At 48.7% G+C, this 14,829-nt stretch overlaps 1 protein-coding gene and 1 long non-coding RNA gene across 4 annotated transcripts in view; one reads left to right on the forward strand and one right to left on the reverse strand.

Moving 5' to 3' along the window:
* The window catches only part of LOC144829132 (glutamate decarboxylase 1-like), a 927,195-nt gene that overhangs the window by 143,849 nt on the left and 768,517 nt on the right, over nucleotides 1–14,829 (reverse strand). For all 3 annotated transcript variants that reach the window (XM_078687953.1, XM_078687955.1, XM_078687954.1), the window contains exons 10-11: nucleotides 7,375–7,439; nucleotides 7,210–7,288 (exon numbers count right to left, since the gene is read on the reverse strand). In XM_078687953.1, coding sequence (XP_078544079.1) covers nucleotides 7,210–7,288; nucleotides 7,375–7,439 — 144 coding nt within the window. The remainder of the gene's footprint in view (nucleotides 1–7,209; nucleotides 7,289–7,374; nucleotides 7,440–14,829) is intronic.
* Nucleotides 1–14,829, forward strand: part of LOC144829133 (uncharacterized) — a 142,243-nt gene that overhangs the window by 118,902 nt on the left and 8,512 nt on the right. The gene's annotated exons all lie outside the window — the stretch shown is intronic.

Raw genomic sequence — 14,829 nt, forward strand, 5'->3', positions numbered from 1 at the left:
CCACCTGCACACGCGAACTGGGCTCAGTGTAAAGAAACCAAATCCAGGACTGAAATTAAGGCACAAATCCCATGATCCTCACCACCTCAAGCAGATAAGCCCAGTCGACAGTATCAAAGGCTTTCTTCAGTTCGATGGAGACCAGAGCCATTTCTCTCTAATTACACTCAACCTTGTGCATGACGGGTGACAACCACCTGAGGTTCATCCTGTTGCATGAATCCACATTGGTCCTCATGAACCAAATTGGTCAGAAGAGGGTTCAAATGGGCAGCCAAAAGCTTGCACAAGACCTTCATCTCAGAGTTTATTGTGGTTAGCAGCCTAAATGCTGAGAGATCTGTCTTATCTCTGCCTGGCAGTATGCATATGTCCACTTATCTCATGGAGAGCAGCAACACCCCCCCACTCCTTTGCCTCAAGGAAAACTTCAAGTAGGCCCTGTATGACCATAGCAGATTACTCCTGGGGACATTCTACCAGGAATCCATCACTGCCACTAGGAGATTCGGCCCTGCTGCATGCTTGTATAGCTAGGCAGACCCATTCAGGAATACCCAGTACCTATGCAGAGTGACCAGAGGGTCCACTCTGTAAAGGCCATCCAGATGTTTCCGGAATGTGTACACAATGCCCACCCTGGTCGTCACACTACCACCATCAGGGGTTGCCAGATGTGCCATTAGAGACGGTGCAGTTTCCATGCGTAGGATCTAAACAAGCATCCTGCCCGACTTGTTTCCCTACTTGTGCAGCCCCTGCCGGTATTGTTTTAAAGTGTACTTGTCCAATCGGTCTCAGATATCAGCTACACACCTTCGCTGTTTCATTTCATTCCAGCATGAGTCAGGGACCATCAGGTTCCGTACCTGCAACGCAGCCCCATCTGCCTACCCCACTCTAAGATCAGCCCCATACAGGTTCCACGTAGCACGGCCTTAAGCTTTCTACTCCGTAGCCCTGTCAGCCATGCTGTACCACTTAGTATCCAAGTAATCCTTGATGGCCTGTGATATTTCCCTCCCCATCTGGTACGTAAGCACCTCTGCTGTGAAGCTGAATACCACCCCATTCTGCACTGGGCCTCACCACTTCAATGTGCAACAGACCAGGGAGTGATCAGAAATGAACCATGTTAAGTGTGTCACTGCCATTCCATCAGTAGTTGGAATTCCACCCACCAGGACCCTGTCCAATATGGCATATGTTGTATGAGTCAGGGAGTGATACATATATGCCTGCTGCGTGATGTGGTACATGCACCATACATCTACCAGACCCAAATTATCCATGATCCCCATAAGTGTTGCAGTCATGTGGGGTTTAGAACCTACCACTGTGGGGGTGTCCTGTCAAGGGTACCATCCAGGACACATTTAAAATCCAGACTCAATACACAAAGAGCCCTTGAATCTAAGGGAAAGAAAAAATTACAAAAACGGGCTGACTCAAAGGGAGGAGATCCTTTTAAGGACGGTTTCCCTCACCCAACAGTGGTGGCACGTTTCACCGTTGGGAATCCTCCTTGCACCATAAAGCGGAGTTGCTGCGAGGGAGGAGCTCAGGTATGTTTTTTGTATGAGAGGGTTACTAAAACCCAATGTGAGCTTGTAGGGTGTCGTGAGGGGTGTAGTTCAGGTGAGAAAGTGAATTAAAACTAGCTACAAGGTTCACCAAATGACCATTATTCTGGCTGACTTGTGCTAGGATTAAAAGCCAAAGGAAACCATGAGATCCAATCGTACTAGACAGTGATCGACATGTTTCAGCCAATTGACCTTGAAAGTATTGTGGCTTTCTTCAGGATCTGTTAATAGCTACTGCCATGAGTGTAAAGAAATGTGCAAACAATAACCAAAGTAAGCATTGCTGCGGTATGTACAAAACCAGTGATCCAAGGATTCAAGATGATGGATTCACCTGTGGTACCTGTTAGGGAACATAAATAACATACCGAGCAATTGTCAGCTTTAACACTGTGACATCTAGCAACCCATTTTTGTCAGGTGAAACTCACACAAATCATCAAGACGTGATTTTTCATACATGTAATATGTGAAACGAAACATCCCAAAATACCCAGATGAATTCTACTCATAAAGGGTATTGTGCACTATTGCAACATCCAGGGTTTTTCTATAATGGGGCCCACTCACCTACAATAGTCAGGCCCAGTGTCCCAGCTGTCATTGGCGAGAATGCCTAAGGTGCAAACGCAACTCCAACCTCTCTAATTGAAGTTGTAGCGTTAGAAAAAATGTTTGAATGAAAGTAGAAGCAACAAGAAATAAAACAGAGAGGAGACCAAATCAACTTTAGGATAGAAACTCAAGAGAGCTTCTTGAGTCTGTAAGGGATATATAAAGTAGTGTCTATTAAATTGCCCTTGCATGTTAATAATCAGATAGGGTTATTCCCAAGGATGCACTTATCACTGGTAATTCACAGTCATAGTTAAAGGGACAAGAGGTTGTTTGAATTACATGGGTCATTTGCTAGGATGATTGTCAAGGTAACAGTCCATCCTGTATACTTAGTGCCAAAACCACCTGCATCCGAATATAATAGGTAACTGACACTGACCAAATTCCCAATCACGGTGCAGAACTATGTAGAATTTCTCTAGCAATAGCGTAACTAGCTACACTATGTTGAAAAAATATATGAAGACATTTTGTGGCCCCGTGTAGTGTCTGCGCCTGTGGTCTAATTTCTTCTGGTGACCCATTAACCCTCGAATTAAAGGAGGTATCTTTTTAACGTACACTATGCACCCTGGATCTTACTCCTGCATATGCCACAATAAAATGGGCCGGATAAGCCCCACTTTATTTAAATCAATAGCGTTGCCAGCATTCTAAACTAATCAGGTAATCCTGTACACAATCTGAAAAACAAATAGCACAATTCCCTCATCACTATGGTCAAGACCTATTGAGTGGCGCCTGCCAGATTGGCCACTTCAAACACACGCCTACATTAGCCGCTTCTGCATAGATAGATCTCCGGCTGTTTGCCCAGGCCAGGAAAATCAGTCAGGGGCAGGATTGATGCTCATTAAAAAGAGGAAGAGTAACTCGCCTGCACATCTTGAACAAAGGCAAACAGTATCTACATACACCCTACCTGTTTGTGTATTCCCCGTCTGGTTTTGGAGTGACAGGAGCTGGGATGTGTATTCACTCTAGACAGTCACAAGGAGAGTTGAGGTGTATCCTGGCTTCCAAGGGTGACTCATAGTCAGGTTGAATGGACCTTTCTGCATTTAGATTGGTGGGAGGAGTTTTCACTAGCACCTGAATATGCTGTGTCTGCTCTGCACAATGCTATCTCTACCTCCTGTAGTGAAGCTGGACTAGGGAGGACAGAACTGGATTTTACTGAACTCAGAGACTTTCTGCCTAAAACTTCAAAGGAAAGAGTGATATAAATATTGGGGCCCTGACCTCAGAACTTTAGAGCTTGTTTGGACTAAGGAACCTGCCAAGAAGAAGAGCTAGAGAAGCTGTGAGGAGGAACTACCACTTTGCTGTGTACTTTGCTGTGTTGGCCTGCAGTGGCGGCTACTGTCTTCGGGAGTGAAAGAAATGGACTGGACTTTCCGCAACTTATTTTTCTGAGTTTCTCCAAGGGCTTGACGTAGAAATTTCCCCCTGTTCAAGAAGCAAAGACTTCAAGATCATCTGCTACTAGCACTGAGAACTGTGTGTTATGTGCTCCGTGACCTGTTGGCACTGCAGAGAGTACCTCCCTGCTTTGCACCGCAATCCTGGTCTCCCTGACGATGACACCCTCCCTCTCCACCAAGCTGCTGCTTGTACTATGACCTGAGAGTACTGAACTTCACACTTCCTCACTTCACATCGCTGCCCTGATATCCCTGACAATGACGCTTCACGCCAACATCAACTCAGATGACTGCACTGTGGCCTGGGGCACCGCTTGTAAGTTACATGACTCATTGCCCCACACTGCAGCCTAGGCCCACTGACTCTACCCTATGTAAATGAAGCCGGTGCCATTGACACCAGATTGTCTACAGACGAGAGAGCTTGAGCAACAATGACGCTGTTGCACCGAGACATGTCAGCACTGCGACGAGCAGCAACCCACTTCAAACTGCAGCCCTGGTCTCACTGACACAACTGAATGTTGTCACCAAGTCGCTGCCTGTACTGGGACCTGAGAACACTGCACGCCGCACTGCTGGACTTCACATTGCAGCCTTGATGCTGCCGACGCTCCTAAATTCAACCTCATGGAGTTCGACCTGCAACATGTGTGACTTCAAAGGACTCAACAACTTCTGCACCGTCTTCCGGAACCTACGCCTGCCCACGCCGCCTCTTTGGAGCTCCTCACAAGGTCCACGACACCCTGAATTTCCAAGGTACTGTATGTGGGTCTTCCTGACTCCTTAGCTGGCCCACAATGCTGTGGTCAGCCTGAATTGTTGGATTTCTTGGTTCACAATGCCTTGATAACCCCGGAGGGAGCTATCAACTTCAAGGAACTGTGTTTTAAGTTCATGTTTGCAAAATTTGTATTCTCATTACTGTATGTTGGATTCTTATCGTTTTGGTCTTGTTTAACACAGAGTAATATCGGCTATTATTCTTAAACTCGTGTGGTGTCCTTTTGTAGTTTTATCACTGTGTTTTATGTGCAAATGCTTTACACATTGCCTCTGAGATAAGCATGACTGCTCGTACCAAGCTACCAAGGGGGGTGAACAGGGGTTATTTTAGAAGTGTAATCCCCAATTACCCTGACTGAAAAGGCAGAGTCTCTACTTGGGCAGGGAGCATACCTCTGCCAACTAGAGACCCCATTTCTAACAATCAACATTTGGGCCATCTGGTGTTCGAGGGCTATGACCTCCCCCTGCAAGCCCTCCATGTTACCTTCAGCCGCTTTCCTGACATTCGCACAGAGGAGATTCACATCTATGGAGACTGTCTCTATTTTATTATCAAGCGCTCTGCGCAAACCTTGTATGGCCTCGGTACCTCCGCTTGTGTGGGCTCCTGGTCTCGCTCTGGGGATCCCTCCGGATGATCCGCCCTCAGGCGTGTGGGTCTCTGCTGTAGCTGGCGCAACATAGTGTTCTGTGATGGTATTCACAGGGCGCGAGAGCGCTGGTCTGTCTTTACCCATGTTCTTGTAATGGGTGCTCTAATGTCCACCTCACAATGCTGTGCAGCGTGACCAGATGCAGCTGGGGCCCCCGCACTCTGGCACCACCACACACTGGCTCTCCAGTGTGCACCAGAAGATCACTTAACACACCTCTCAGAGGGCCCACCTGGGGCCAGTTGCGACATTCAACAACCCCAGGTCCCATACTTGCCCTCTGGGTGACCCTGCTCCTGCCACCCAGCAAGTCCCTCCCTGGCCACCTACACCGCAGTCCGTACATCCACACAGCCCCAATGCTGCTAACTTGAGTCCTTTGGGGCAATGCAGATCCAGGCCTGGGTCACAGCCATCTCACATGCCACACACATTGATGACTGCAGGGCAGTCCCTCGCCAGGCACTGCAGCGCCCAGCTCCTCAGTGGCCATATGTTCAGGAGGTGCCTCCATCCTCCACTGGAAATCCCTGTGCCTTGAGGTGTCCCCAGTTGCTAAGCAGTCCCAAAGGCCCCAAGAGCGCAGGCTGTCACCAGTGGTCCCCAGGTGCCTGGTGCCGAAGCCGGTCAGAAGGGGAAGCAAAAGACAGGCACCGACGCATTACTCACTATCACTGCAGACAAGGTGGGCCACAGGCTTCAGGATGGTCCAGCGCCGAAGGGAGTAAACTCAGAGCGTATCCACCAGCCGTGATCACAGGCCAGGTGGCAGTGCACACAGCAGGAGTCCTCTACAGGCATGGCCTTTACGCCTGGGCACCTTCAATGTCAGTGCACCAAGGACCCAGGGGGTCTGCTCTCAATCCTTTGGGCCCCATGCACATAGGGAAGGGGGGCCAATCCAGGGCCAAATGCCCTCAAAGACCAGCTCCGACCATGGCAGGCCGCGACGGAGTGGCGCAAGCCAGCTCACTCCCGTCTGCAATCCTAAACCGGTCGGCGATCCCTTTGCCGAGGCTCAAGCAGCAGGATGGATGCCAATGATTGTCGACCACATTCCGCGGCATCACTCTCAGCGCAACAGTTGCCTCCAAACACCTCCAATGGTGCACAAAGGAAGAGGCACAATCCACAGACAAGCTTAGTCCCCACAAACTGCCGCTTTCTATCCCCAAGGAGGTTTCAACAGCTTGAGTCAGAGCTACAACAGCACCGTCATGGCAGCTGCAAGAGCCGTATTCCGCCCATGAGAAGCTCGGCACACTCGGTGTGGTTCTTTGTCCAAACAGCTCCTCTGGTCCTCAGCCACACATCTTGGCCCCACAGTGTCCAAGGCAGCCCAAAGATGATTGCCCCGCCATGTGGCCGACAATCCGGGAGAAACAATCTTAGAGTATGCTGAATCGTGGAAGGTAGGATGTAGCAGGATTTTCATGCGTCGACCGGGAGCTCAGAGACTCACGTTCTGTTGGTGTTGTTGCTTAGCCATGTTCCCCATTCCTAAATATTTTTATAATTTGTTTTGAAATATTTAAATGTTTCCTATAATTTGTGTAATACCATTAAAATATATGTTAATGAAAATACAGCTTTTATTAAATGTTTTTAAAAAATGTTAAATAATCTAATTTATAAATTTGCACATCTTCAAAATTAAAATAGTTTTTATTTTAAAATATATATATATTTTTTTAAACACCCTTATCCCTTATATTCTTAACATAATATTTTTGTATCACAATATTTTTTTCGATATTCTTTCCAAATATCTGTCAAATTAATCTAAATCAAAAAGTTTGATCCATACTCCCTAAAACCAATTACATTGAGCCCACCTTCAATTATTTCTGTCTTTGTCTCAAGCTTATTCAGCAAGTGTATCTATGTAAGCCTCCTGATACTTGGGAACATCACCAAATGCTATCAGTTATTTGAGCTATGTGGCTAATTTATTCAAAACTATTCAAATAAAGGATGCTGTTCTATCCATTCCTTACTAAACAGACATTTAGAGCATAAGATAAGTTGCAAATTACTGTTAGAAGGTCTGATACGGAGTGGTAATAGGACCATATTTCTAGTAATGGAATCATGGTATTTATGCAGGTAGGATAAGAAAGTAAGTGAACCATTTACCTTTTCCCGCACAAGGATGGCAGAGCACTGCAGTGGAACACCCATCATCTTATGTGGATTCCATGTGACAGAGTTAGCCCTATGTAGTTAAAGCATGTATTAAATTATAAACATCTAAATTGCAGGTTAGGTAATGCAGACATACATATAAAATCAATTACCAACCTTTCAATGCCACTGAGTTTAAAGGAATGCTTCTTTGACAGCAGAAGTCCACCACCCCAGGCAGCCTATTAAAAAGAAAATGCAGATGTTCACATTGAAATAAAGTATTAATTTAGTATTATATATTATTTTAAGAACTTGACATTTTAGGGCCTGATTACGATCTTGGCGGATGAGATATTCCGTAGAATATAAAGGAATCGTAGTTTGGCAGATGGGATATCCGTCACATTTGTGATAAGGTAACCTTGTATGCCAATCATAATCAGGCCCTTAGTTGCTCAACATTCAACCAAGACATGTGGCTGTGAAAGACCCTTTGGTGCATTGTGGGCAAGGGTCCTGCCCTCCGAAATATAAAACCTATAGGATACAATGTTGTGATGGAGTAACCCATCCGCCTAGATCTAAATCAGGCCCTTCATGCCTGATGGATCATTGTCAGGTTGCAAAACAATGTATGCAAATGGAACATCAACAGGTTGCATCCTGTCTAGTTTATTGGGATAGACCTGATGATTTGGGTATTTAAAGGAGGTTGCACAATCTCTTACCTTAGGAATCATTAGAAAGCCAGAGGCATTTTGTGCCCACTGTGAATGTCTGCAAATGCTGGGATGGAGGTACACAAAGCACGGCAGACCTCCATTCTTGTTTTCTCTGTTTACATTCCTTATATGTGAATATGTTTAGCTCTAGCCTAGAAACAGCTGTCTATATATGTAAAAAAATGCTTTCCTTATGGAAATGTGGTGATATGTATAACAACTCAGTGGCAACCACCACTGGGACATATTTATATTCACTGAAAAAACCAAAGGTTACAGACGTTATAGTTTGGCTCAGGTTTCACTCAGACGAAGCCAGTGAAATTGAGCAGTTATAGTTAGTTGTGCTAACCAAAACTCGCGGCCGCAATGCACCGCTTATGACCTCATATATTACATCACTCATGACATAGTCAGTGAAATCACTGATGACATCACCGATGACATCTCAAACGACATTACTGATGACATCACTGATGACATCTCCATTGAACCTTTCATACACCCACTCCAAAACAACAATTCACAAACTCATTCACGGACCAATACCAGTATTTGCTCACAAACTAGTTATATAGAAGATGCTCTCCACCTAAATTTGCGAACTACCCAGAGTTCTCTGCTTCCTGTTTTGCATAATTTATTCAGCACTCTATTTTTGAAAGTGGATTATTTTTTACTTAAACTTGGTGCTCCCTTGTGTCTGGACAATGCTATACTGCTCTGAAGAGCTCTAATGAGAGCGAAACATGTGTCAGGGATTGCTATTATGCATTCCAGGTTGGCTTGGATGGTATTTTACAAATCCAAAGTTGTAATACTGTACCTGGAGAGGTAAATGAATATGCTACTTACCAGTATGCATCTGTTCTTGGCATGTAGGGCTGCTAACATTCATATCTTAGCATTAGATCGCCGCCTAGTGTTGGGCTCGGATGATTGCACATTGTTGTCCTGGAAGAGTCTTCGAAGTATCCTGAGATAGGTGGCTCCTCCCCTGGACTACAGTGCGCATGGGCATCGGCTCCATCCCCAGATTGTTTTTCGCCATTGTGGCAGAAGATGGAGTGAAAAGTGTAAAGGATGTCCATGCTAATGAATAAATACAATAGTATATCTGCAGCTGCGACAGGCACCGGGGAGGAGGGCGGGCGATATGAATGTTAGCAGCCCTACATGCCAAGAACAGATGCATACTGGTAAGTAGCATATTCAGTTCGAGGCATGTGGGCTGCTAAATTCATATCTTAGCATAGAATACATAGCAGTCCCTCCATCAGCGGCGGTTGCCCGTGCCAGCTGCAGAAACCTGAAAAAGTGTCTTGAGAACAGCCTGTCCTACAGCTGCTTGCTGCTTGGAATGCACATCAACACAGTAGTGTTTTGTGAAGGTATGTGGTGTGACCCACGTGGCTGCTCTGCAAATATCCTCTAAAGGAATGTTCCCTAGGAAAGCCATGGATGTCCCCAGTTTGCGTGTGGAGTGCGCTCTGGGGGGTATTGTTAAAGTGCGCTTGGCTTTTTGATAACATATCTGGATGCACTTAACAATCCACCTGGCTATCCCTGCTTTGGAAATTGGGTTGCCTTTGTGTTGTGGTGCGAAGGCAACAAAGAGTTGTTTTGTCTTTCTAAAGGGTTGTGTTCTGTCTATGTAGTACATCAACGCCCTCCGTACATCTAAGGTATGGAGCATTCTTTCCGCCACCGTTTGCGGGTTTTGAAAGAATGCTGGTAAGTCAATAGTTTGGTTTAGATGAAACTGTGACACCACCTTCGGAAGGAATTTGGGGTTAGTGCGTAGCACTACCCTATTTGGATGAATTTGAATGAATGGCTCTTGGATTGTGAGCGCCTGCAGCTCACTGACACGCCTCAGAGACGTAATAGCTATAAGGAAAGCTACTTTCCACGTAAGGAACTGGAGTTCACACGAGTGCAGTGGCTCAAATGGTGGTCCCATCAGTCTGGTGAGGACGACATTGAGGTTCCACACTGGAGCTGGCGGTGTCCTTGGGGGAATGACTCTTTTCAGACCTTCAAGGAAGGCTTTAATGGCGGGCACTCTGAAGACAGAGAGGTGCTGCCTGTTCTGAAGATAAGCCGCTATGGCGGATAGATGTATCCGAATGGAAGTGTACGCCAGATTGCACTTGTAAAGATGCAACAGATAGCAGATGATGTTGGGGATAGATGCATCAAGCGGGTTGATGTCATTGGCTGTACAGTAGATGACAAAACGCTTCCACTTTGCAGCATAGCATGCTCTAGTAGTTGGTTTCCTCGCCTCCTTGATGATGCTCATGCATTCTGGAGGCAGGTTAAGGTACCCAAACTCTAGGACCTCAGGAGCCAGATCGCCAGGTTGAGCTGTTGCGGATCTGGATGCTGAATTTCTCCATGGTTCTGCGTCAAAAGACTGGGTGTGAGACGCAGTCTTTGATGCGGCACCACTGAGAGTTCGAGGAACGTGGTGTACCATGCTTGGCGCGCCCACGTTGGAGCAACTAGGATGAGAGTCATCTCGTGCTGCCTTAGCTTTCTTGCGACCAGCGGTATTAGAGGGGCTGGCGGAAAAGCGTACGCAAATTTGCCTGACCAGTTCATCCATATCGCATTCCCCTGCGACTGTGGGTGAGGGAACCTGGCGGCAAAGTGTTGGCATTTTGCATTCTCTTTTGTGGCAAACAGGTCTATCTCCGGATGACCCCACTGCTGGAAGTACGGGTGGAGGACAGATGGGTGTAACTCCCACTCGTGTATTTGATGGCTGTACCTGCTGAGCAGATCCCCCATCTGATTGTCCTTTCCTGGGAGGTGTTCTGCCATGAGGAAAATGTTCCTCTGAATGGCCCACTTCCACATGCTCTGAGCCAGATGAGACAGCTGTGGCGAGTGGGTGCCTCCCTGCTTTTGAATGTAGTACATCGCGGTCATGTTGTCCGTCCGGACTAGCACGACCTTGTTGCACAGATGTACAATGAAGGACTTGAGCGCCATGAAGATTGCCATCAGTTCCAGATAGTTGATGTGCATCTTCTGTTGCTGCGTTGACCATAGTCCCTGCACTGTGTAAGTGAGCACATGAGCTCCCCATCCCTGGAGAGATGCGTCCGTTGTCAGGACAATCTGCGGCACAGGCTCCTGGAACAGTCGGCCCTTGCAAAGGTTGTGTGGAGTCCACCAATGCAGAGAGTCGTATGCCCGACTGGTAACCAACACTAGGTCTGTCAATTGTCCACGAGCCTGTGTCCACTGATTCGCTAAGCACTCCTGGAGCGGGCGCATGTGTAGCCGTGCGTGAGGGACTATGAAGATGCAGGAGGCCATCATGCCTATCAACTGCATGAACACTCTCGCTGGAAGCGAGTGTTGTGGCCTGAACCTTTGGATCAGGGCCTGCATGCTGTCTATCCTGACTTGGTTTGGCTGAGCCATGGCCGTCAGGGTGTTGATCGTTGCACCTAGGAACTGCCGGACATGTGCCGGCTGAAGATGCGATTTTGGGTAGTTTAGGGAGAAACCCAGATCGTGAAGAAGGTGAATTGTAGTTGACATGTCCGCGGCGCACTGTTGCTCTGACTTGGCTTGTACGAGCCAGTCGTCTAGGTAGGGGTAGACATGGATGTTCTGCCTCCTGAGGTGCGCCGCTACTGTCGCCAGACACTTGGTGAACACCCTCGGGGCTGTTGTGACTCCGAAGGGTAGGACCTTGAACTGGTAGTGCCTGCCTTGAATAGTGAACCTGAGGTATTTCCTGTGTGACGGGTGAAGTGGAATGTGGAAATACGCATCCTTGAGATCTAAGGTTGCTAAGAAGTCTCCTTGGTTTAGCAAGGGAAGAATCTGTTGCAGTGTAAGCATGTGGAAATGTTCCGATAGTATGTACAGGTTGAGGGGGCTTAGATCTAGAATGGGTCTGAGAGATCCGTCCTTCTTTGGAATAAGGAAGTACAGGGAATATACCCCTGTGCCTTCCTCTCCCACCGGCACTTGCTCGATTGCTCCCTTTTGCAGCATCACCACTACTTCCTGCTGCAATAAGAGCAAGTGCTCTGCGGACATAGGCCTTTGCCTTGGCGGGATGTTGGGTGGAGTGGACTTTAATTCTAGGCAATAACCATACTGGACTAGTTGTCGCACCCACCTGTCTGTGGTGATGTTTTTCCAGACGGGCAGGAACTGCTGCAGTCTCCCCCCGACAGGTGTTAGGTGGTCGGGGGGCAGTGACAGAGAGTCACTGTTTGCTTGGAGTAGAGGAGCGGGGGTTGTTGTTTCCTCTGCCGCGACCTCTGTTGCTGTTATTCCTGTAACCTCCCTTGTTCTGTTTCGTGAACGAGGATTGTGCCCCACCTTTTGAGAACTGGGATTGTTGACCCATTTGTCCTCTGGTGACCCCACGTGCACCTGAGCGACGAAAATTGCTGCCACGAAACTGTTGAGACTGCAGGGCCCCCATGGATTTAGCAGTTTCCGTGTCCTTTTTTATTTTCTCTAGGGTGGTGTCAACATCTGGACCAAACAGACTATCAGGATTGACCGGTTGATTAAGAATTGTTGTCTGAATATCCGGTTTAAAGCCTGAGATGCGTAGCCACGCCTGTCGTCTCAGCATAACGCTAGTGTTGACAGCCCTAGCAGCTGTATCTGCAGCGTCAAGCGCACACTTGATGGCTGCGTTTGAGATTAGCTTCCCTTCGTTAATGAGCAGTTGTGTAGCTTCTTGGAACTGTGGAGGCAGGTGTTGTACAACCTGTTCTAGGGTATCGTAGTGTGCCCTATCGTAACGCGCCAAGAGCGCCTGTGTATTGGCGATGCGCCAAAAGTTTGATGCCTGTGCAGCCACTCTTTTGCCCCCTGCCTCTAGCACTTTGGACTCCTTATCCGGGGGAGGAGCTTCACCCGTTGTCTGGGAGTTGGCACGTTTCCTGGCATTGGCGACCACAAGAGAGTCCAGTGGCAATTGTCCCCGGATGTAGGCGGGGTCCGCAGGTGCAGGCCTGTACTTCTTTTCAATGCGAGGGTTGACCACTCTTGCTCTTGTAGGCTCCTTAAAAATGTCCCCAGCATGTTTGAGGACTCCTTTTAGCATAGGAAGTGTCTTTACTGTCCTCTCAGAGACTGAAAAGGTGTCGAAAAGGAAGTCTTCCTCAACCGGGTCGGCATGCATGTCCACATCATGATTGGCTGCCGCCCTTTCAAGTAGTGCATGAAAGCCTGCTGAGTCCTCAGTCGGGGATGCACGTGCATTAAAGAGCTGCGGGTCCTGCCCCACACCCTGGGTGTTCTGGTCACCAGTGTCATCGTATGAATCCGGTTGTGCATCAGGTTCATCGATAGGGAAATTGTACTGCTCGTCCTCATCATACCCCTCACCCGCAGAGTGCTCTGGGGAGGGAGTAGGGCTCCGTCTTGGAGGAGGCTGGATTGGCTCCGTGAGGCCTGAGGCGTCAAAGGGCACCCTCTTCTTTTTCAGTGGGATGACATAGGAGTCCACTGGCTCCGAAGTGATTTTCCTCTTATAGAGGGTCAGCTTGCCTGTGTCAGCGTCGATGAAATGCTCTGAATCGTCTTCTGATTCGAGTACCCGACGTGGAAGCGGGCCAGCCGGCGAAGAAACTTGTTTCGGAGCCGATTTGGTTGAAAACGCTTTCGGCGCCTCCTTAGGTGGCAAAAGAAAGAGAAGTTTCCCAGAAGGCTTTGCCGGAGTGTCCTTTTGCGGCTGCGGCGATGGTATCGGAGCCGACGGGGCAAAGGCTTTCTCCCTGATTCTTTGCAGTGAGTCTGCAATGAGGGACGTCTCACTCACAGTGGGTTTCGTCGCTGACGAGGATGGTCTGATCGGTCCCTCGGATCCGACGTCCTTGTGGGCCTTGTGCGCTTTGGGCGCGGAACCCGTCTTCAGCGCCTCCGATTCCTGAGTCCGGGGCGCAGACTTCTTGTGCGTAGCCTCCTTGGAGCCGACTTTGGCGGGCTTGGACGGCGTCGTAGCCGCTGACCCGTGCCGACCATCTTTCTTGGAGGACCCCTCCTCAGGCGTCGGTTTCGATTTTGCAGCATCGGAATCGACGGACTTCTTCGGCTTCTGCGGACCGGAGGTCGACGGAGCCGATGGGGTAGCGGGCACCGTCTTTTTCACCGGCACGGCAGCCATCTTAGGGACACTTGAGTCCTTAAGTTTCGGTTTCGTTTTCGGGTCGGCCATTTTAGGTGTTGTCGATCCTGATGGTTTCAGTTTCGTTTTCGAAACAGTCTGCTCAGCAAGTGAGTCCGTAGCCGGGCCCGAAGGCGGGGCTGTGGCTTGCGGCAACGGGTCTTGGGTAAGGCCGACAGGCGATCCCGTGTCCCGGTCGGTATCTTCGTAACCTTCGGGGCAGAGCTCGTCCCCCGAGCTGTCTGCCGCGGCCCCATAAATCTCATCGTCGTCTCCTACCTCTTCGACGTATTCAAGGCCTTGACCCGCGACTCCGTCGTCGTCTCCCGGATCCGCCTCGACCTCCGTCTCTGGTGGGGAGATTTGTAGATGGTGACCCTGGACCTCTTCGTCCTGGTCGCCGAAGATGTTCTCCGGATCCGGGGCCGCTTGCTTAGCTTCCAAGCGCACCGCGCGCCGAAGCTTGAGAGTTTTCTTTGAGCGGAACTGCGCACACAATTTGCACTTTCCGTCGTCGTGGTCAGGCGAAAGGCACTTGTTACAGACGGGGTGTAGATCGATGTGTGGGTACTTGGACCCACAGAGCGGGCAGTACTTAAACGGGCTCCGCTCCATGTCCGAAAAGGCTTGCAGTCGTGTCGCGATGAGAAGGCCTCAAAGTTCAGAGAGCGAAGAAAACTCCGCTTATTCCGGCTCCAAGAGACGGAAACTCGAGACCGTGCGCAGACAATACCGACGCAATAAAATCGAGGC

This window comes from Lissotriton helveticus, chromosome 4_1, assembly GCF_964261635.1.
Source record: "Lissotriton helveticus chromosome 4_1, aLisHel1.1, whole genome shotgun sequence".
Lineage (NCBI taxonomy): Eukaryota > Metazoa > Chordata > Amphibia > Caudata > Salamandridae > Lissotriton > Lissotriton helveticus.